This window comes from Mustela putorius, unplaced genomic scaffold, assembly GCF_011764305.1.
Source record: "Mustela putorius furo isolate JIRA1106 unplaced genomic scaffold, ASM1176430v1.1 tig00004041_pilon_pilon_pilon, whole genome shotgun sequence".
Classification (NCBI taxonomy): Eukaryota; Metazoa; Chordata; class Mammalia; order Carnivora; family Mustelidae; genus Mustela; species Mustela putorius.
Window position 1 is genome coordinate 575,515 of NW_025422176.1, and position 24,129 is coordinate 599,643.

Genomic DNA, 24,129 nt, shown 5'->3' on the forward strand with positions numbered 1-24,129 from the left:
TGGCAGGGGAGAGGGACCAAGGGAGAGGGAGAGAGAATCCCAAGCAGACTCCCCACTGTGCATGGAGCCCAACACAGGGCTCGATCCCATGCCCTGAGGTCATGACCTGGGCTGAAATCAGGCACACCTGATTTACTGTTATTTTAAAAACTTTTCATTGAAGTGGGATGCCTAGGTGGCTCAGTTGGTTAAGCATCTGCCTTCAGGGGCACCTGGGTGGGTCATTTGGTTAAGCTGCTGCCTTCAGCTCAGGCCATGATCCCAGCGTCCTGGGATCAAGTCCTGCATCCGGTTCCTTGTTCAGCGGGGAGCCTGCCTCTCCCTCTGCCTGCTGCTCCCCCTGCTTGAGCCCTTGCTCCCTCTCCCTTTCTGACAAATAATAATAAATAATAAATAAAATCTTAAAAAACCCAAAACTTCATTGAAGTTACATGCATACATTTTTAATTAGTTTATTTTTTTTTAGGGAGAGAGAGCAGAGGGTAGGTACAGTGTGGAGGGGACGGGCTGAGGGGAAGAGGGAGAACCTTCAGCAGGCTCCACGGCCAGCGCAGAGCCTGATGCGGAGCTCGATCTCCCCACCCTCCGAGCATGACCTGAGCTGAAATCAGGGGTTGGACCCCGAACCAGTGGAGCCACCCAGGTGCCACCATTTAAAAATTGTTTTTAACTATTGTGTTTTATGTGAATTAGATAACACAAGAGATAATGCACAGGATTCAAAATGTATAAGGCTGAAAAGGAATGCAGTGAAAGGTCTCCCTCTGTCCCCTGTCCCCTTGTCACCTTGTCACCTCCCTTCTCCTGAGGCAAGTCGTGTTACCAGCTTCTTGTGTATTTGTCCAGAGATAGTCTCTGCACCTCCATAGATCACCTGTGCACTTTTTTAAATGGTTGTTTCCGCCTTTGTTCTGCACCTTGCCTATCTCACCTAACAGTGTATGTGGGAGGCGGTTCTGTTTCTGCACACGGGAGCCAGGCAGTTGTCGGTTTCCTGGCTAGACCATAAGTATTTCACCAGATGTCTACAGACGGACATTTCCCCCTATTTTTTAAAAAATTTTTTCCCCATATTTTTCTTTTTCTATTAAGCACTTACCATTTGCATTTGTTTGAGTATATCCGCGGGATAAAATCTTCAAAGTGGCAGTGCTGGGTCAGAGGGTGCATGCCTTGGTCATTTTAATGACTATTGCTCAAGCCCCTGTGCAGACACAGGACCAGTTTTCCCTTGAACCAGCCCTGTCAGGAAGTGGTGTCCCCGCCCTTGAACCAGCCGTGTCAGGAAGTGCTGTCCCCGCGCGACCCTCGATGCCCTTCGCTTTCCCTTCACCCCACGGGCACTTCCTGTGTGGGAGGCCCTTAATCTGGTTTCCTGAACTTGCTTCATTATCAGGATTACCTCGGAGGAGTCCTTCAAATACAGATTCCTGGGGCCTCACCCCAGGCTTGGTCGAGCAGGGAGCCCAAAGTGGGCTCCATGCTAGGACCCTGAGACCATGACCGGAACCACCCAGGCACCCCCTGGAATCTGCATTTTTAACAGTCTCCCCAGGTGACTCTTAGGATTAAGGCAGCTCTGCTACAAACTGATTCACACAATGTCATTTAATTTCTACTACCCTGCTGCTCTGTCGTTCCTGTGCCTGCACTCCCCCAACCTTGCCCCCAATCTCCCCCATCCCCCGCTTTGAGGTCCTTCTTCCTGCCTCAGAGAAGAGCCAACAGCATTCTGGGAGATCAAGTGAGTGGTCCAGAGGGAGACCCAGGGAGCTGGGCTTTCAGGGTTTGCCCTCTGCAGGCTGCTGAGACGTGTGCACTCTTGTCTCCTTCTAGGAGGCCCTGTCACCTGGGGTCCTTGGCTGGGCTGTCTGCTGGTTCTCCTGCCCAAGACCGTGTGATGAGCAGCACGTGCAGATGGCCCTTCAGTGCCCGAGCAACTGGCCCCGCTGTGTGGAAACAGAGGCCCTCCAGACTGTGAGACCCCTACTACCCCAACCCACAGCCTCCACTGGGACAGGGAAGACCCCAGGGCCTTGAAATTTAGAAGGCACTGGAAGGAAGAATAATGATTAAAAATGATGAGAAAAAGTTCTTACACCGGCCTGTGTTCTCATCATGGAGCTGTTCTCTGCCCCGTTTCAAGCTCTCATGCTTTCCAGCTCGGAGAGAGAGAAACTGTGGGGAGGGAAGGGTGTTTTCTGTCACCAGCATGAGGACCTTATGTGCAAGTCACTGCCTTCCCTCTGGAGAGAGAGATGCCAGGGGGTGGTGGATGCTGGCAAGGGCACCATTTTAGCTGGGCCCTGATCTGGATTCTTCTCTGGCTGAATGTCCCCTCCCTCGGAGCTGTAGGCTGCATTGGATTTCTCCTTCTTAGATATTTAGCAGAGCTGAAATAAATGAATCCCTCAACAGAAGCCAATATTCCTACCTGATTGCTGGGACTAATTGATGTTTTAGTGGCCCTTGCATTGCTTGGAAATTAAAACATTTAACACGGCCCAACGTTAAATCAATTTTTAAATACATTTTCCAGATGCCTTCCATTTCCTTGGGAGTCAGCTGAATGAATGGCCGTGGAGTTATCAGTTAAGCTTTCAAAAAAATTCCTTTTTGGACGAAAGTGGTGGCTCTTCTGGGTTTAAGTTGCTCTGGGCTTTGGGGATGGGTTGAAATAAAAGAAAATACACAGTGTAAGTCAGTCACCCATGTGATGATTGCCCGGCAGAGCGAAGTCAGCCCCCTGGGCCAATCCTTTTGGCGGCGGGGAGGGATGGAGTTCCTTCTGGAAATCTGCAGGATGCCCTTGGCCTTTGGCTCAGGAGAGGGGGATGGCAGTCCCCCAGGTGTTCTACTGCCTCAAAAACAACAATCAGAGCTGCTTCTCATGAATTCCCTTTGGTTGCAAGTTAGGCGTCCTGGGCACTTGGGTTCTGTCACCAGCGGGCTCTGCGTTCTCTTCCTGATCACGCGTCCACAGTAGACCTGTCTCATCTAGATAAGACAAAAAGCCTGCCCGAGTTTCCAAACATCTCTGGCGTTCCATAAGAGGTGGGTGGATTTTAAAAAGCAGCACGGGTAGTGTTGTAGGGACTGGTGTATTTTCAGATATCACGTGCAGTTTATTCTAGAACATCAGAAGACTGGCATATGGAAGGTGTGGCCTTGCAGGTGCTGCATAGGGTCTGACTTGGTTCTTCGTTTGTCCTGGCGGGGAAATGGCAGCTCGTGTTTTTTTTTTTTTTTTTTTTTTTTTTAAGATTTTATTTATTTATTTGACAGAGAGAAATCACAAGTAGGCAGAGAGGCAGGCAGAGAGAGAGAGAGAGAGAGAGAGAGGAGGAAGCAGGCTCCCTGCTGAGCAGAGAGCCCGATGCGGGACTCGATCCCAGGACCCTGAGATCATGACCCGAGCCGAAGGCAGCGGCTCAACCACTGAGCCACCCAGGCGCCCTCGTGTGGTTTTTTAGTCACAGATCATTGATCTTGTTGCCGACAGCACGAGCCGCCCAGTTTAGCTGGGCCAGACTGGCTGCTCAGGGACGGGGGTTGCACGAGAATGGGTCTGTGCAGGTTCCGGTCGGGTCCAAGCAGCCTCGGATCCTGCTCAGTATTCCCACTTTCTCCTTTGGCCTTGGATTTTCCTGGGGAACATCAGTAAACACAGCTTCCCTTTGAGTCAGTCTTCACGCTGCCCACGTCATGGAGCTTCTGTGCCTCCCCTTCCCTTCCCTTCTTCTTTTTTGTTTTTTAAGATTTATTTATTTATTTCAGAGAGAAGGGGAGAGAGCCGCGAGTGTGCACGTGAGCAGGGGGAGGGGCAGAGGGAGAGAGAGAGAGTCTTCAAGCAGACAGACTCCCTGCTGAGCAGGGAGCCAGGCACGGGGCTCGATCCCAGGACCCTGAGATCATGACCTGGGCTGAAATCAGGAGTCAGCTGTGTAACTGGTTCAACCATCTGGGCGCTCCACCTCACCTTCCCGAACTCTGATCATTTGGTTTTGATTGAATTCCTGGATCCTGGTCCAATCTTAGATCATAGTCATGTCTCCCAGAAGGCCAGGTCTGCATCAGGCACTGCTCTAAGGGAACCTTAGAGCAGTGCAGTGAGCCTGTGTTAGCTCACTTTGTTGTCATCACCAATCTGCCAGGAGGATGCAGTTATGATGCCCATTTTCCAGATGAGGGGACTAAGCCTTAGAGGTTAAGGAACACTAGCCGAAGGCCTCTCGGATAGTGAGGGTTTGTGTCTTGACTTTTTACCTCGCACCATGCTACTTTCCGGATGAGTATGTTTTAGCTTCTCCAATAAGTCAGATCAGAGAGCGATTCTGTAAATCCCTTCACCTCCTCCTCTGGCGGGAGGCCAGCTTGCCTCACAGCACATATAATTGGTGGTTGCCTCAGGCAGGAAGACAAATCCAGCTTATGCCCTGCAGGACCCCTCGAGGTCTCAGGTTGAGATGCTCAGTCCTTTGCATGCAGGGAAGCAGCGGGTCACTCTGGCAGGTGCTGCTCCCGTTCACTGTTCAGTGTCAACCCGTTTCAATGTCAACACGCTGCTGGACCCCCAGCCTCCCTCTTCTACAGCCGCCCCCACCCCCAATGCCGCTGGTGGGGGGGGCAGGGATCATGGTCTCATGGTCACTCCCTCCTAGGCAGGTCACCGTGTGCTGGCCGTGGTCCTGACTGGTCAGGACCTGCACCACACCAGGTGTCTAATATTTGAATATCATGTCAGCATGATCCTTTCGTGGAACCCCCACCCTCAGGCATCCACACGCTGAGCCTGGCTTGATGCAGGCTGGAAGGGTTCCTGTAACTTCAGTTTGCCATCCGGTGGGACCTAGAATTACATTATTCTCTTGAGTCCTGGTGCCCATGGAGTTACCACAGCTGCTGGGGATGGGCTGCATGGCCAAGGAGAGGTAGCTATGTCTTGGAGGGTGTGTGTGTGTATGTGTGTGTGTTTGTGTACTTGGCTTTACCAAGGAAATGCTGTCATGATGGAGAGTGACAACACGGCAAAGAACTTAATATTAAGTTTTCGGTGTTGTCTGTCCTTAAAAGTTTACTGCCCATTCTTACCTTTAAAAACATCTATATTGGGATGCCCGGGTGGCTCAGTCGGTTAAGCTACTGCCTTTGGTTCAGGTCATGATCCCAGGGTCCTGGGATCGAGTCTTGCATCAGGCTCCTTGCTCAGTGGGGAGCCTGCTTCTCTTTCTGCCTCTGCCTGTGTTTTCTCTCTCTCTCTCTCTCTCTCTGTAACAAATAAATAAATACAGTCTTTTAAAAAGATCTATATTGCTTCCCTGGAAAACATATATGTACAAAAATTTTTTTAAAGAGTAAAAATAAAATTAATTAAGGAAATAAAATGAAAACCTCAGTGAGATACCACCTCACGCCAGTCAGAATGGCTAAAATTAACAAGTCAGGAAAGGACAGATGTTCGTGAGGATGCGGAGAAAGGGGAACCCTCCTACACTGTTGGTGGGAAGGCAAGCTGGTCCAGCCACTCTGGAAAACAGCATGGAGGTTCCTCAAAAAGTTGAAAATAGAATTACCCTATGGCCCAGCAATCGTACTACTGGGTATTTACCCCAAAGATACAAACGTAGTGATCCGAAGGTCACGTGCACCTGAATGTTTATAGCAGCAATGTCCACAATGACCAAACTATGGAAAGAACCTCGATGTCCATCAACAGATGAATGGATAAAGAAGATGTGAGATACACACACACACACAGGAATTTACTATACAGCCATCAAAAAAACAAAACCTTGCCATTTGTAAGGACTTGTATGGAACTAGAGAACATTATGCTGAGTGAAATAAGTCAGAGAAAGACCATTATCATAGGATCTCACTGATATGAGGAATTTGAGAAACAAGACAGAGGGTCATAGAGGAAGAGAGGGAAAAATGAAATGATAAAACCAGAGAACGAGACAAACCATCAAAGACTCTTAATCTCAGGAAACAAACTGAGGGTTCCTGGGGTGGGCGGGGAGGGATGGGGTGGCTGGTGATGGACATTGATGAGTCACTATGGTGAGTGCTGTGAACTGTGTAAGACTGATGATTCACAGACCTGTATCCCTGAAACAAAGAACACATTATATGTTTGTTTTTTTTTAAGATTTTATTTATTTATTTGACAGAGAGAAATCACAAGTAGTCGGAGGGGCAGGCAGAGAGAGAGAGAGACGGAAGCAGGCTCCCTGCCGAGCAGAGAGCCCGATGCGGGACTCGATCCCAGGACCCTGAGATCATGACCTGAGCCGAAGGCAGCGGCTTAACCCACTGAGCCACCCAGGCGCCCCTATATGTTTTTTTTTTAAAGCAAAATAAAAATAAAATTAAACATTGCAGAATTGCCAGGCCACATAGTGAATAGATAGGACATCTCCAAAGTGTGTCTTGGAGCAAATACCTGCTCTATAAATCCATCTCAGGCATCCAGGGACCCCCTAGGATTTTCAGTCACCCTAGGGGATTCCTTTTATAGTTTTCTGCCTTCGCTGCCTCAGTTACTGATTGTTTCTGAAAGGGATATGGGCTGATCTGACCTTTGGACAGATATCTGCAACTTGGCCACCTTCCTGGTCTTCCCCTCCATCCTGGCCCTTGATAAGTCAGAGAAGACATATGCTGATGGGAACTGGAAGGCATTCTTAGGAGAAGACTGTGGAATTGCCTTCAGTCTCTGAAGCCCTCTGGAACACTCTTCTGTGTGGTGGCCTGAAAGACTATCCCCAATTCTCTTGATTCCTCCTTTGATGAGTGTACATCCGGGCCTTTGCCATGTGACTTTGCTTTGGTTGTTGGGACATGAACAGAAGTGATAGATTTCACCAACAACCATCCTAAATGGGCTCGCATGATTAAGCCTGACCTGTTAGTAGTTGCTTTTCTGTAGGAGGCAACATGTAGATAAGGAAACATGGAACACACATGAACCCACCCTTGCATGCAGGGAAACAGCAGGTCATACTGGGAGGCACTGCTCTGGTCCACCTTTCAATGTCAACAGTGCCACTGGATTCCATACCCAGCAGATCCATAACCAACCTGAATCCTCAGGAGCGAGATATAAAATACTTGTTATGGGAAGCCATTGAGACTTTGGGGTTATTTGTTACCGCAGCCAAAGCTGACTCACACACCGTGCCTTTCACATGCCCTCCTCACCAGTGCTGGTTCCATACTGTGGATTGGAAGATGATACACCTTACCCCAGATCATACTGACTGAACAGGAAAGAGCTGATTCCAGAAGAGTTCAGTTACCAAGCTGTGTCGGACAGAATTCTAAGAAGGCCCCAAGCTCCTTGGTGTATGTACCCTATGTAATCTCATCTCCTTGAATACAGGCAGAACCTATGGATATGATACACTATCACTTCTGTGACTAATTTTTATTAATTTCTTGGCTTAATCAAAAGGAGATCATCTGGGTGGGCCTGACCTAACCAGCTGCACCATTAAACGGAACTAGGCCCTTCCTGAAGTCAGAGGTACTCAGCATAAGAGAACCTCTGGAGGGGACCATGTGGAGAGGTTCTAGTGTGGACCTTTGGAGCTTAGAGATCCCTGCTGACCACCAGCAAAAGAATGGAGACCTCAGTCATAAAATCATAAGGAACTCAAGTTTGAAAACAGCCAGCGATCTTGGAAGAGGACCCAAGCCCCAGATGAAACCCCACAGCTGACCACAAAGTGCTATTTTCTTTGTAACAAGGAGAGTATGGACATCCTGGCTTCACGGGGCCCCAGCCAGCACCAAGCTTTACCCTGAATTCAGTTCAGATGCGCCGTCGGCTCTGATGGGTTGCAGGGACCCTGTTTTTGAAAACTGTCTTCACACAGGTGATTAAATAGCAAAATAGTATTTAAAGTTTCTGCCTGGAGCCCCAGACTTGTTCCGGAGATGACTCTCATTGGAGGTGAGAGACTTGCTTCTCTGCCCCTCCACGGGCATTGCTTGTTGGGAATTTGGCCTCAGGGAGACTGCGCCATAACAACTGACTCCAGGGACCCGAGTCTGAATGTGGATCTGCTTGTCCAATTGGGCCTCTGCCTCCCGTTCCCCAAGGGGAGCCAGTATCAGCTCCTGCTTTTCTTCCTCCTGATTTAGCATTGTGGAGGGCAAGAATTCTGGGGTGCCGGGGAGGGGCCTTTAGCCCTCTTATATAGTCTGGGTTTGCTCACACAGCAACTTGCTCTTTCCAAGTGTCATTATTTTTTTTTTTTAAAGATTTTATTTATTTGAGAGAGAGAGAGCACGAGAAGAGGGAGAGGCAGAGGCAGAGGGAGAAGCAGGCTCCCACTGAGCAAGGAGCCCAATGCTGGTCTTGATCCCAGGACCCCAGGATCATGACCTGAGCTGAAAGCAGACATCCAACCCACTGAGCTCCCCAGGCACCCCCCGCCCCCCCCACCAAGTTTCATTTTCTAAGTGGCATCGCACAGCACTTGTCTTATGACTTCTTGTGAAGGCCTCTGTGATCTTTGCACAGATGCCAGAGGCTTTTCTCTCTTGGTGTATAGTCCATGACCGTTCCCCTAATCAGACACCCACACTGGTCTTGTCAATTACTTAGTTATCAAAATGAAAGAACAGAAGCTTGGAGATGATATGTAATGATGCTGAACCCCAGTACACATGCTCTGGCTCCCCACTTCTTCCCAGGGCCCGACACTCATGGGATCCTTGTGGTGGTGTGCACACAGATCTCTCCTCCAGTACCTGTCACTGCACTTTCCAGTAAGACTTTTGGGCCGTCATGGCTTCTTCTAGTGGCTCCAGTGTGTGCCTCGGTCCAGGCTCTGGGAAATCCTCTCTGGGTAGATGCAGTAGGCATACTGTCAGGCGGACCTACCTTTTCTCTTCCAGAGAAAGCTCTGTATTTTATCTATCTATCTATCTATCTATCTATCTATCTATTTATTTTCAAAGACTTATTTATTTATTTATTTATTTATTCATTTGACAGAGATCACAAGTAGGCAGAGAGACAGGCAGAGAGAGAGGGGGAAGCAGGCTCCCCGCCAAGCAGAGAGCCCGATGCCAGGCTCGATCCCAGGATGCTGGGATCATGACCCGAGCCAAAGGCAGAGGCCCAACCCACTGAGCCACCCAGGTGCCCCAGCCCTGTATTTTAAATGCTGTTTTGATTCTCCAGCTGCTTGGAATACCAGCTTCTGGGAGCCTCCAATGTCTGCTCATTCCCAGGAGACTTTTTTACGACTTCTGTACTTTTAATTTTTTTTTTTAAGATTTTATTTATTTATTTGAGAAAGAGAGATTGAGAGAAAGCATGAGAGGGAGGAGGGTCAGAGGGAGAAGCAGACTCCCCATGGGGCTGGGAGCCTGATGTGGGACTCGATCCTGGGACTCCGCTTAACCAACTGAGCCACCCAGGCACCCGACTTCTGTACTTTTTAAAAGCTCAGATCAAGCTGCCTGGCTTTTTTGCTAATGTGTTGGATACTTTCTACTTACACCTCTGGATCCACTCTCCATTCTTCTCAATTGCATCTGCCGGAGGGCCCTGGTTACAGGCCCTTGGAGGGTCCAGCTCCCTTCGCACCGTCCTGAGGATTAGCAGTGGCTGCGCTTCTCCTTGAAGGAAACAGCTCTTTCTTATAACTTCCGTTCCCTGGGGTCCAGAGACCTGTCTCTCCCCTTTCCCTTTTAGACAGGGGTGGTAAGGGCTCCCACTGTTGACAATTCCAAGGTACTTCCCATCTCATGTTTTCTCTTAACCCTACCCACACCTCTGTAATAATTTCTTTTTTTTTTTTTTTTAAAGATTTTTTAAAATTTATTTGTCAGAGAGAGAGAGAGCGTGAACACAGGCAGACAGAATGGCAGGCAGAGGCAGAGGGAGAAGCAGACTCCCTGCCGAGCAAGGAGCCCGATGTGGGACTCGATCCCAGGACACTGGGATCATGACCTGAGCCGAAGGCAGCTGCTTAACCAACTGAGCCACCCAGGCGTCCCGTCTGTAATAATTTCTTCATTCAACTGCCCTCGATAACCCCATCCGAGTGTGCCATCCACTTCCTGCTGGGATCTGACTGTCCATTAAAACATCCGGTATGAAAGAATGCATCCTCCAAACACCGCAAGGGGAATCCTAGAGACGGTTTCCAGCATCCCTTTGATTCGAGATGGCTGTCTCCTTCCAGCGGGGAAGGTCAGTGAGTGCTGCCCTGTTTTATCTGATCGAGTTTGTTACTGATGTCATGAAGAGGCATTACCTCTTCCTTGGGTGACACCTTAATTGCAGAGAATTCTCACTCTTTCTGACTTCTCCTTCCGAACTTGTTGACAAGCTCCCCTAGGTTCCCCACAGAATAGAGTCCTCTCTGTTGTCACAGACCAGCTTTCTCGGAGGGGAATTGTGCTGCTTTTAGAGCTACAAAATATCTATTACTTAAGACTTTAAGCTTCTTCTTACCTATATTGCTATTCAGTCACTGGAAGCCATTGAAAAATGCATGCAAACAAAATTTTAATCTAACCAAGAAAATACCCCTATGACATCATGCGAATCAAGTCCCCGTGTCATGTGTGAAGGAGTATATTGCATTGGAGAAAAGCTTTTTAAACCCTATGCTTTTTGACATTTCAACTAGTGTGTTCCACAAGAAGTCTGCCACAGAAATACCATTAGCAACACTGTCGGGAAAAAAAAAATTGGGCTAGCCAAGAACTGAAGTACACATATCCATTGAACTTGATGAAGTAATTTTAGAGGCTACGGCCGTGAAATCTTTACAGCAAGACCGTAGAGACACTGGAGAGTCCTCCTTTTGCAGATTTTGATTTGGTTGGTTCATGCAGGCAAACGCTGGGGGAGCTGAGACTTTGTCAAATGCCTAACACACACCCAGCAAGAAAGATAAATGTGTGTGTTTACATCAGAGTGTTAGACATGTGATACAAGAAGTCGGCAAAAATGCAGTGAAGTAATTGTAGTGATTGTTAAAAAAATAAAAAAGCAAAAGAAGCAGGGAAAGCTTCAGAAACAGGTTATGTGGAAAAAAAAAAAAAAAAAAAGAAAAAACAACCAGGGGACACCTGGGTGGCTCAGTGGGTTAGTCCTCTGCCTTCAGCTCAGGTTATGATCCCAGGGTCCTGGGATCGAGCCCCGCATCGGGCTCTCTGCTCAGCAGGGAGCCTGCTTCCCTCTCTCTCTCTGCCTGCCTCTCTGCCTACTTGTGTCAAATAAATAAATAAAATAAAATAAAAAATCAAAAGGGACCATTTGTGATTCGTCTACCCAAGGACGAGCCACCAACCCCTCTCCCCGAGAGCCCTGCAAGAACGTTCTCACTGTTTCTTGCTGTCTCAGATGTGCCGTTTTGTTCCATTTTTAATACCACAATGGGAACGAGCCTTTCAAAAGGTCAGTCAGAGCAGGTGGAAACAACCCAAATGTCCATGGACTGAAGAGTGGTCTATCTTTATGGGTCTATCCATATGACGGAATGAAGTAAGGACACCTGCTCCGACCAGGATGAACCTCGAAAACACAACGTTAAGTGGAAGAAGCCTGTCACAAAAGACAACCTAATATATATATCCACTTATATGAGATGTCTGGAATCTACAGAGACAGAAAGGAAAGGAGTGATTGCTGGTATTGGGGGGAGGGCAGGATGAAGAGCAACTGCTACTAAGAGGTGCAGAGTTTCTTTTTGGGGTGATGGAAATGTGGCAAACTTGATTTGTGGTGATGGTTGCGCAATTCTGAATATACTAGAAGAATGGACGTGGGTAATTTACATGGGTAAGTTCTACGGTGTGCAAATTGAATCTCAATGACGGGTATTAAAAAAGAAGGCGTGCATGAAAATCATAAATTCTGTAGAGTTACTGGTTAGCCAGGCCCTATCCAGTTTTGAGGAAGCCTACATTCAGTTGACTTGATACTGAGTTCATCTGGGCACCTTTCCTACTTGGTTTGAAATAATCTCTTTTTTCTTTTTGGTTTATTGGTAACTATGAGCTGATTTATCTCTCAATAGTTCAAAGACCTTTCTGTTTTAGCTCTCAGAATAATGGTTTTTTTTCCCCCTTTCTTTTCAAAGATATAATATTTCTGCTAACAACAGAAAGATAACAAAGATGAGAACCTTCAGGGCTCTTTGAAGACAAAATGGTATTCTGAATTGGACATTCATTAGAACAAGGGGATACATCTCTAAATCTGGGTTTCATGATTTTCGGTTTGGTTAATGGATTTCTTTGCTTCAACTTCAGGTGCGTGCATATAATTTCGAAGAGTGGGAGATGGACAAATGCTATTTGATTTATCCATCTTTTCAAAGGCGTTATGAAGTTCATCTCAGGTTTGGTTAAGCTTATTTTTCACACTCTTGGTTGAAGGTGGCTGTGATCGTTCCCCTCCCCCACACTTGAGAAAAATGGGGTGATTTTTCACTTACAAATTCTTCCACCTCAGAGGTTTTCTAGAAGGGTTAGAAAAGAAGATGGAGGCAGGAGACAAGCCCTAATTACCACATGGAAGAGTCACTGGTTTAGAATTTTGGTCTTAACCGTGGATTATTTAACCTAACTCCTGGATGTGTTACAAACATTAAGATAATGGTTGCAGAGGGCTTGGAAGTGTTTATTCAGTGTTAGCTACTGTTGTTCTCAGTGTGGCACATGAGTTTTTTTGGGCATATTTGAGGGCAGGTGCCAAGGCTTATGGGAGAGTATATGTGTGGTTGACATTTTGGCCCAGTCAACTTTTCAGGATGTCAACTGAGGAAGGTGCGGAGGGCCCTAGGGCTGGCTGGTTTGGTGGAAGGTCTTGTACTGCGGACCTGAGAGCCCTCCCCCTGCCACAGTAGGGAATCACCTTGTCACAGGAGCTGGGGAACACCACTATCACTTAGGTCTCTGGGATAACTGGCTGGAAACTCAGACTCTGTCAATGGAGGTTTTTGTTTTTAAGATTCTATTCATTTAGTTGATGGAGAAAGAGAACACAAGCAGGGGGAGTGGCAGGCAGAGGGAGAGGGAGAAACAGTCTCCCCGCTGAGCAGGGAGCCCAATGTGGGACTTGATCCCATGACCCTAGGATCATGACCTGACCCGAAGGCTGATGCTTAACCAACTGAGCCACCCAGGCGTCCCTCAATGGAGGTATTTTTATAGTGTTGTGTCTACCTGGCTTTTCACATGACTTACATTCTGCTTTTGCAGCTTTGATGACTCATGAAGCATTTTGTTCTTCCTTCAAGCATGTAGAAGTACAATCACAGAGCATTTCAAATCTGATTGCCATAATTAACTTTTTGAGTTGCATTTGATATAAAAAATTATAACCTCTTAGTTCGCAATAGTGTAAGATGCACAAGATATTCTATACACCCATCACCCATCTTCCCCCAGGGATATCTACAGAACCCTATTATGTTGTTTAACCCAGGAGACTGATGTCGGCACGATGCTATTCCAGTTGATTTATAAGCTTCATTCACTTATTAAATCCTTAATTGATTTAATTGGGGGCATTATCTAGAAGCACCTACCACAAAGTTTGGAAATCCTGGCCCAAGAAGTTATCATTTGTTTCTATGAAAACAACCAGAAATACTTTAGAAATTTCCATGATGACATCACTTTGTTGTGAGGGCACCATCGTGTTTCCTCATCATGGCTATGCTTTCTTGAGAACCATCTGTATGGGCAAGAAGCATGTCCACAATACCTTTTTGGAGGGCATTTTATTCTCTATCTGTTGGAGCAAAGGCACTCACACCCCTGTTGGAGCCCAGGAAAACCATGTCGTGCTGACTCTGCTGCCATGCCAAATAATAAAAGCTGTGGGGTTGTTAGTGGACCCTCATACCTAAAGGACCTGTGGATAGTGAAAGAAATTCCAACTCCTTGCTTAGCGTTCCAGAAGAAATTGCTGTGGACATGAATATTGATGACAATAATTTATGGACTGAGGAGGAGTGACCTTAGTTTTGCGCAAAAGGAAGAGAAAGGAAGTTTAGATGGAGGTGCGTGGGTGGATGAAGAGAGGACAAAATCTGGTCCGCTCAAAGAAGAGCAGCATCACCAAGGACAGAGATGAAGGTATGGGACACAAAGGGGGTAATCATAAAAGGGCCATTTTGAGCATGGCCCGTTGGCGCTTCCCATGCGTTGACCTTCAGCTGGCACAACCACCTGAGAAGGTAAGTAGCAGTGCTCCTGTTTCCTACAGGAGGACATTGAGTCCTGGATATGACATGGGAGATGGTCAGAGAAGACGGGCTTTTGAATAGGGGGTATGGCTAGTTGTTCTACAGACATCTTGCCACTGTCCCTCTCCCCCTCTGCTCTGAACAGTCACTCCCTTTCCAAGTGTTGTCTGTTTCACCTTCAAAACAGGCCTCCCATTCATCCACGTCTTTCCATTCCCTTGTCATCACTCCAGGCTACCATCCTGTCTCCACTGTACCCTCTCACTTCTTCTTTGCCTCCTACCTTGTCCATTCTTTCAACAAAAGCCAGAGAAACCTCAAAGAAGCACATGCTCACTGAAGCAAAGTTTTATTACACTCAAGTTTCAGTACACCCTCCAAAGGCTTCCTTAAGGTTATCATTGTGGCCCACCTCCCCAGTGCAGTCTAGTCCCCATCACCCTCTCCAGGAGTATCTCTTTGACCCTCCGTAGTCATGGTGCCTCCGCCACATTGACCCTCCTTCATTTCCTCGACTACACCCTGTCTTTCCTCCCCAGGGTTCACTTGTGTTGTTTCCTCTGCTCAAAACACTTTCCCTTCCACTTTGCACCTGTGAAATTACTTCCGTCATGAGCTGAATGTGTCCCTCCCCCAAACCCATATGTTAAAACCCTACCCTCCAAGGTGATGGTATTTGATGAGAATTTGATGAGGTCATGAGGAGAGAACATGCTTCCTCTCCTGCTCTTTGCCTCGTGATGACACAACTGGAAGTTGGCAGCCTCTAACCCAGAAGAAGATCTTCACCAGGATATGACCCCGCTGGCACCCTGATCTTGGTCTTCCGGCTTCCAGAACTGTGAGGTATAAATTTCTGTTGCTTATAAGCCACCCAGCATGTGCTGTTCTGTTACAGCAGGTCAAACAGACCAAGACAAGGTCTCGCCTTAAGTGTCCCTTCTCTACCTCTCCAAATTAAAGTAGGTCTCCTGGATTCATTTAGAGTAGTCTATTTTTCTTCAGGATACTTTTCACAATATATAATTATGTGTTTGTTTGATGATTTATCTCACATCTCTGTCTCCTATTAGATCGTAAACTCTGTATTGTCAGGAACTTGTTCTTATGGTTCCCTCCTGTATTTCCAGGGCCCCACACAGTGCTTAACATGGAAATCAGTGCTCAGTAAATACTTACTGAATGAGTAAATGAATAAATGAATGAGTGAATGAATAAACAAGCACATATAAGATTGCTAACAATTCTGACTTTGGGGATTTTCATGTCAGTGTTCATTTACGTTCTCTTTTTCAAAATCATATTTATTTATTTATTTATTTATTTGAGGGAGGAAGACAGAATTTGAGCAGAGGGAGGGGCAGAGGGAGAGCGAATCTCAAGCAGACTCCCCGCTGAGCGCAGTCCATATACACAATGGAATATTACTCAGCCATCAGCAAGGATAATACCCAGCTTTTGCATCAGCATGGACGGGACTGGAGGAGATTATACTGAGTGAAATAAGTCAAGCAGGGAGAGTCAATTATCATATGGTTTCACTTATTTGTGGACATAAGGAATAATATGGAGGACATTAGAAGAAGGAAAGGAAAAGTGAATTGAGACAAATCAGAGCGGGAGACAAACCATGAGGTACTGTGGACTCTGAGAAACAAACTGAGGGTTTTAGAGGGGAGGCATGTAGGGGGATGGGTGAGCCTGGTGCTGGGTATTAAAGAGGGCATGTATTGCGTGGAGCACTGGGTGTGGTGCCTTGACAGTGAACCTTGGAACACTGGATCAGGAACTAGTGATGTATTTTATGGTGACGAGCACAATGCAATGATAATAAAAGAAGAAATACAATCAGTGAGGGAGGCAGGGTGAGAGTAATGCACACGAAGCTACGTTATCGGAAAGGGAGAGCTTGAATTATTCTTTATTCTCATTTACTTTCTTAAAGAGCAGTAAGTTTAACGATATACTTCCAACTAGAAGGTTTAAGAGTTTGAAGCAATAGTTTGAAATCTGTGACATGTACCACATAGTGAATGGATCCCATGCAACCCAGAAGTCCGTGAGCCCTGAGAAGGCATTGCTTCTGAGTTTGCCACAGTGCACTTGACCACAAAGACACTGCCTGATCTACCAGCCACAACTAGCAATCGAGGAGTGAGCCGCGGTGTCAATCTTAAAAGCATAGGATATTCTTAGATGCTTATTTTTGTAATTGGTTTTATTATGGAGTTGCTAAAATGGGCTCAACCATATGTCTCTCCGTCGAGAAAAACCTGAGCACTGATTGCATGTAACAAAACACTTGCAGAGGCATTGGAAGACCACTCGTGTGACTTTGGAAGCAAAGCGCTGGTGTATTTTGCAACTTGAAAGAGAAGTCTTGGCTGGGAGCAATACATGAGAAGTACAATCAAGCAAACAGATAAAAAATTGTTTGTCCTTTCATCCAAGGTCAGCTTAGAATCACCGTGAAAGGTGCAGGTAATAATAGAAAACCTGGTGCAGCCTGGAGCTGTAGAAATGGTTGAAATTATTTTGGGTCAAGAAGAGGCAGCCAGGTTGAAAAAGGTGCCCTTACTGAGTGACACCATCAAATGGGTTCAAACGATGTGCTGGAGCAGTCGGTGGAGAGACCCGGAGGCAGCCGGCCCTTTACATTTTGATGAAAGGGGAAACGTCAGTGACTTGGCCATTTTACTATTTTAAAATAATGAAGTCTACGGAGCTGGGCTAATTTGCCCAATGTTGCATGGCATAGCAGCCGAGAAAGGAATTTTCAGTAAGATATCATTGTTCTCCATTTTCAGCAAGTATCAATATTCACCATGTGGTTCCAGAAATTCACTGCGTCTGCGTTCCTGAAGTACGCTGCCCCGGAGAGAGACAGGACAGAAGAGCCCGATAATGTGATGTCCGTGCACCTTGACCGAGGCTGAATTTCCGTAAAGATCGGTATCGCAATGTCTGCCCTAATCTGGCAGGGGATTTTTCGTTTGTTTTTCCCGATGGCAAGAAATTCATTCATCGGGGGCGCCTGGGTGGCTCAGTGGGTTAAGCCACTGCCTTCGGCTCAGGTCATGGTCTCAGGGTCCTGGGATCGAGTCCCGCATCGGGCTCTCTGATCAGCGGGGAGCCTGCTTCCCTCTCTCTCTCTCTGCCTGCCTCTCTGCCTACTTGTGATCTCTCTCTCTGTCAAATAAATAAATAAAATCTTTAAAAAAAAAAAAAAAAAAAAAAAAAAAAGAAATTCATTCATCGTACCGATTATTTTTCTTTTTAAGATTTTATGTAGTTAATTTGAAAAGACTTTATGTCGTTTATTTAAAAAGCAACAGACGGCACAAGGGTGAGGGACGGAGAGAGAGAATCGTGAGCAGACTCCTTAGTGAGCGTGGAGCCTGACGCAGGGTTTGACCCCAGGGGGTCAAATGATTAACTTTGTTATGTGAATTTCACATTACAGGGGCTCGTGGGTGGCTCAGTCGGTTAGGCACCTGACTCCTGGTTTTGCTCAGGCTGTGATCTCAGGGTCCTGGTATCGAGCCCTACAGTCGTCCCTGTGCTCAGTGCAGAGTCTGTTTGGGATTCCCCTCCTTGGTCTCTCCCCCTGCCCCTCCCACTGCCCTCCCTTTCATGCACATTCTCTCTCTAAAATAAATAAAAATCTTTTAAAAAATATTTAATATGTAAAATTCATTGGCATTTAGTACCTTTGCATTGTTGGGCAACCGTTACCTCTATCTAGTACCAAACACTGTGCTCTTTTTTGTACTGTGTTTTTTTATTCGACATATGAGGACTGTTCCATGCTGAGAAATATAGGCTTATTTCTTTCATCTTTATTGTATGGGTGACTCTTACATCACACCCAGGAATGAGTTGCTTAGATGCTCCTTTAAAAGGGGGCTCGTGGGGGCACTGAGCTGGCTTAGTCAGTGAAGCCTGTGATTCTTGATCTCGGGGTTGTGAATTCAAGCCTCATGTTGGGTGTAGAGGCTACTTAAAAAAAAATTTTTTTTTAAAGATTTTATTTATTTATGTGACAGACAGAAATCACAAGTAGGCAGAGAGGCAGGCAGAGAGAGAATTGGGGGGGAGCAGGCTCCCTGCTGAGCAGAGAGCCCGATGTGGGGTTCCATCCCAGGACCTTGGGATCATGACCTGAGCCGAAGGCAGAGGCTTAACCCACTGAGCCACCCAGGCGCCCCTAAAAAAAAAAAAATCTTTAAAAAATAAAAAAGGGCTTGCTGTGAGCGAGTGGAAGGCGAGCAGCTTTCTTAGGGTTCCCTCTCACCTGGTGAGTTGGGGTCATGTTCTTTGCAAGGCAGACCCCAGCCCGTGGCTGGGCAAGAGATGGTGGTACTGGGGATACCAAAATGGGCCTGGCTATTTCCCTAACAACTGTTCTTTGCTTCACTCTGGGCCAGTGGAGACTTCATTAGCCCTAAATTGTGCTCTCATGGCACCCCCCAATTTTTTTTCATCTTTTTTTTTTCTTCACAGATGTTACTCCCCAATAATACAATTTGCACTCTGTCTCGACATCTGCTTCTCAGAGAACCCAGCCAACATCCCCACATACTGCATGTCACGGATCCAGTCTTCTCTTGAATGATGCTCAGGTTGCCCTCAGTCTTGCTGTGGCAGGTGGGCTGGGCACATGTCTTGGCACAGATGTCTTTCCATGCGGGTGCAAGAACATTCTTAGAGGAGCTTCGCAGAGGTTGAATGGTGGATCAATTTAAATTTTGCATTTACACTTTATTTGCTTGTCTTCTAGGTTTAAAAAAATTTTTTTTTTTTTACTTGAGAGAGAGAGAGAGAGAGAGAGAAGGAGCAGGAGAATTGTCAGAGGGAGAAGGAGAAGCAGACTCCCTGCTGAGTGGGGAGTCGAACTCCGGGCTCGGCTCGGTCCTGGGACTCTGGGATCATGACCTGAGCCCAAGGCAGATGCTTAACCGACTGAGCCACCCAGGTTCTCCTCTTGTTTTGTAGTTTTACCTTGCTTTTCTTTTTATTATGATGAGGTCGAACATATCTTCAACTACTTAAAAACTATGGCACGAGACACCTGGGTGGCTCAGTGGGTTAAGCCTCTGCCTTTGGCTCAGGTCATGATCCCAGGGTCCTGGGATTGAGCCCCACATTGGGCTCTCTGCTCAGCAGGGAGCCTGCTTCCCCAACCTTCTCTCTGCCTGCCTCTCTTCCTCCTTGTGATCTAGGTTAAGCGCCTGACTCCTGGTTTTGGCTCAGATAAATAAATAAATAAATAAAATCTTAAAAAAAGAAAAAAAAAACCCAATGGCAAGCAAATGAATACATTGTTTCCTGTTAAAAGAAGGGGAGCGTTGGGGCCCCTGTGTGGCTCGGTCGCTAGAGCATGTGACTCTTGATCTCTGGGTTGTGAGTTTGAGTCCCATGTTGGATGTAGAGATTACTAAAAAAAACACTTAATAAAATAAAATAAGTAGACTGTAAACAATTTGCATTGCAATTTAAAGATAAAATATAATACTTCAAAGAAAATCCCCTGCTTGTGGGAAGGCTACTTTATGCTAAATCCAGACATTCTTGGGTACAAATTCTCTTTCCTGTGTAGTTCAGGAAACTCTGATAGGAGTGAAAAGTCCCGCAAAGTGTCCATCTCGACACTTCCACTCCACATCCCAAATATATGAAATTTCCAGAATACTGAATCTATTTAGGTTACGACATTATGTTTTAATTTAAAATGTATACTGAGTTCAAGAATTCTGTTGTGTGAGTTGCCGTGAGTTGATTAGAATATTTCTGTTCCTACCATTCGTTAAAGAGTCAGCCTCGGAGACACAAGGTGCTATGCTTGCCATGACTGTGTGTCCTGCTTTCCTGGATGAGTCTTAGGAGGACTCAGTGCTGAAAGCTAAGCTCTCCTTTCTAATGTGAAAGCTATGAGGGATAAGGAAGGACAAGTGGGAATTCTCTGAGTCGGCGGACAGGTGCTAGGTCGGGGACACGGAGGAACACTGTAAGATTCTGAACTCTGCTCACAGACCAAGGCTGGTGCGGTTGATGTTCCAAATCTATTTTCCTGTCCCGATTCCCCGAGGACAGGGAGACTTGGTGAGGTATGTTGGTTAGACTACAGGCTGGCTGCTTTAACAAAGAAATCCTAAAATACAGTGCCTCCGAAACATGATAAAAGCTTCTTGCTTTCCTGTGTTCCAGTCCGAGTTTGGCCCAAGGTTCGGTAGGCAGCTTGGTTCCGTGAACTCAACCCGAGTCTTGGGTTCCTTCTGTCTTATTGGTTTGTTATCCCATAGAATTTCACCTTTATTCTTGTGGCTGGAGTTTACTTACCAGCTTGTGCCAGCTGGTAGGGAGGGTGAAAGTGAGTTGAGGACCAACAATTTCCATTAAAAAAAAAAAAAGACTTTATTTATGTATTTGATAGAGAGAGAGAGAGAGAGAGAGACATCGCACCAGAGAGAGCATGGGTGGGGGGCGGGGCAGAGGAAGAGGGAGAAGCAGACTCCGCACTGAGCAGGGAGCCTGACATGAGGCTCAGTCCCGGGATCATGACCTGAGCCGAAGGCAGATGATGCTTACTTAGTCAACTGAGCCACCCAGGCACCCCAGACCAGCAATTTCCTTGTCAGAGAAGTGGTGAGGATACGGATGCACTCCCACTTCCTTGGTGAGAATTTAGTCTCATGGCCACGTCTACTTGCTGAGAAGTGAGAGTCCAGTAGGACGGCCATATGCCCTGTTAAAACCCCGAGGAGAGGACGAAAGAAGGAGACGGGGCTAGGGGCTGAAGGATCCTTAGCTGTGTCTGCTCCATGGGTTCGGAGCCTGGAAGAATCATGGTCCAGGAAAGGCAGTAATAATTCCGCATCTGGAATCAGTCGCGTCTGTTCCAAGCATTCAGAACCGGTGTCAGGAAGAACCAAAACAGTGGAGGAGAGGGAGGCGTCACTTTCTTCTTTGAGCCTTCAAACAGTCTTCTTTCCTTTAAGAATCTGGTATCCAGGGGCACGCGGCGGGCCAAGCATTGCCTGGGTGCTGGGTAGGGAGAGGTCCTCCCCGAGCTTCCAGGAGGCTGGAGGAAGTAGGTATTAACCAAAGACCTTACAGTTAGATATAGAATTGCAAATTCTGATACATTCCTTGAAGGAAAAGGCATGCTATGAGAAAGTATGAGATAGGCATCGAATTTATGTTACAGATTGAGTGAGGTCTTGGAGGAAGTCTTGTTTAAACTGAGACTAAAGGCGCCTGGGTGGCTCAGTGGGTTAAGCCTCTGCCTTCTCCTCGGGTCATGGTCTCAGGGTCCTGGGATCGAGTCCCGCATCAGGCTCTCTGCTCAGCAAGGAGCCTGCCTCCCCCCTCTCTCTCTGTCTGCCTCTCTGCCTACTTGTGATCTCTGTCTGTCCAATAAATAAATAGAATCTTTAAAAAAAAATAAACTGAGACTAAAAAATGGGTGTGTTTTCCGATCTCTCTCTTGATGTCTGGCCCCTCTCCTCCCTGGGAGAGTGAATAAAGTCTGTCCTGTTTATTGTTCTAAAAAAAAAAAACAAGGATGTGTTGGGTGGAGTGGGCTGGCAGGGGACGGAGGGAAAGAGTGGTGTAGGTTGGGGGGTTAGAACGACGAATGAGAGGGAGAGAAATGAAATATGTGGCTGGAGAGAGACTTCTCTCTCTCTCTAGGAAAGTTCTCTCGTAGCCTCATGGGCCACGGGTAGCAGTTAGCTCCTGCTGCCTATCAAACTCCTTTAAAATGGCAGTTAATTTATTGGTTCACGATCCAGCAGGTTGTGGCGGTTTAGGCTGGACTCAGCTGGGTGGTTCTGGGATCTAGGCTGAGCTCTCTCGCATCTGTAGTCAGCTATGCAGCGGCAGGTGCCTCTGCTTCTGGCGGGAGGTTGGCTGCTGGCTGGGGAGCCTTGGCTGTCCTCCACTGGGTCTCTCCCCTCCATCACGCAAGCTCGGGCAGGCCTTTGTCACGTGATGACAAGGTTCCAAGGGAAAGTGGAAGCCTGCACGACCTCTTGGCTTATTCAGAACTGGCACCCCAGCATTTCTGCCACGTCTTACTGGTCAAAGAAAGTCGTTAGAGTCAGCCCACGGGGTGAGGAAATGGACCGCAGCTCACGCTAGGAGAAGCTACAAAGTCATATTGCAAAGACTGAGGGATAAGGTGTGGGGGGAGGGTGAACCACGGAGGGCATTTTTGCCACCAAGTAAGGAATTTGTGGGATTGGAAGGCACAGGAGAATTTTAAGCAGCAACCAGCTATAATCGGGCCCATGACCATGGTGATTCGTGTTGTCCTGTGCTGCAAACTTTGGAGAGTTTCTGCCTTAACATCTTGCTTGTGATCCCTTTGGTTGCAAGGTCTGCGGTATCCTTTCCCCGGGGCTGGGTAGAGCCCATCTGCCAGCTCAGCTCCTAGGGCTGGAAACAAGTACTGAAAGCTTTATGTTTTCAGCACCTCCAGGCTTCTGAGCGAGGTGCTGTGGAGGGTGTTTGTACGGATGGCTTAGCTTGTTTGGAGTTGTGAAACTAATACCCTCCCCACAAGCTGAGCTGCGAAGAATCCCAGACTCGTCTAAATTCTAATTTGTTTGTTGGGCCTCGAGGGGGTCTGGAAAGCCTGTTCCAACTTCTCTCTCTTACAACACACAAGCATGTTTGCCCAAACAGGCATCTCTCTTCTGAGCATCTTTTATGGAAATACAGTAGTCCCCTCTTCTGTGGGGGGTTCATGTTCCAAGACCCCCCCCCCCAGTGGATGTCTGAACCCGCAGATCGTACCAAACACCATATAGACGACGTTTCTTCCTATTGTTACATACCAATGATAAAGTTTAACTTAAAAATCGGGGCACAGTAAGAGATTGGCAAAAATATATAATGATAAATAGAACAATTATAACAAAACACTGTAATACAAGTTATGTGAATGTGTTCTCTCTTAAAATACCTTACTGTACTGTACCCACCCTTCTTCGTGTGGTAATGCAAGATGACAAAGTGCCTGTGTGATGGGATGAAGTGAGGTGGAAGAGGTGGGCGTCGTAGGGGCGCCGGGGTGGCTCCGTCGGTTAAGCGTCTGCCTTCAGCTCAGGTCGTGATCCCAGCGTCCTGGGATGGAGCCTGACATCGGGTTCCCTGCTTCTCCCTCTCTTCCTCTGCCTGCTCCTCCCCCTACTTGGGCTCTCTCTTTCTGTCAAATAAAAAATCTTTAAAACAAAGAGAAATAGGCACCGTGACCTAGGGTTAGGCTGTATTCACCAGAAGATTCATCAGAAGGAAGATCGTCTGCTTCTGGACCACGGGTACCTGAAACCACAGGTAAGGGGACACGACGACATTCTGCCAAGTGAGGTGTGCCGGCGGTCAGGATATTGTCTCTCAACTAACCCAGACTTCTAGACTCTGTGATGCCGGGGTCGGAGAGCTGTGAACCACATTTCTCCTTTGCCAGCTGGATGCTCCCTGAATAGGGAGGCTGGAAGGAAAGAGGAGGAAGAAGCGATGCCTTCCTCTTACCTGCGTGCTCTTCTGGGTACCATCTCTCCAGCAGTACCGTGGCAGGGGCAGATGGTTACGCCAGCAGTGCTCTTCTAGGTTCCAATAACCCCGTACTGTTCCTTCAGTAATTGCTTCATACAGTTACTATTTCTGCGTTAACTCAAGTGTTCCCTTTTTGCATTTTTAGTTCTCCCATACTGACTAAAAAATTCCAAGATAAACTTGTGCAGTTTCTGTTGTCCTGCCCTGAATCTTGACTGTTACATATGGTATGTAAGATTATTTTAAATGGTACCAAGTTGAACGTCTGAAAAATACTTGAATGGGGATTTAGCATAATGTATATTATGAAAAGAGATACATAACTAACACACCAAACTCA

At 46.9% G+C, this 24,129-nt stretch overlaps 1 protein-coding gene across 1 annotated transcript in view; it reads left to right on the plus strand.

The window, feature by feature from the left end:
* The window catches only part of OTOA (otoancorin), a 61,141-nt gene extending 58,716 nt beyond the window's left edge, over positions 1-2,425 (plus strand). Inside the window, exon 29 of the mRNA XM_013049727.2 lies at positions 1,837-2,425. Within this exon, the coding sequence (XP_012905181.2) occupies positions 1,837-1,901 (65 nt within the window). The 3' untranslated portion in view covers positions 1,902-2,425. The remainder of the gene's footprint in view (positions 1-1,836) is intronic.
* The last annotated feature ends 21,704 nt before the right edge of the window (positions 2,426-24,129 follow it).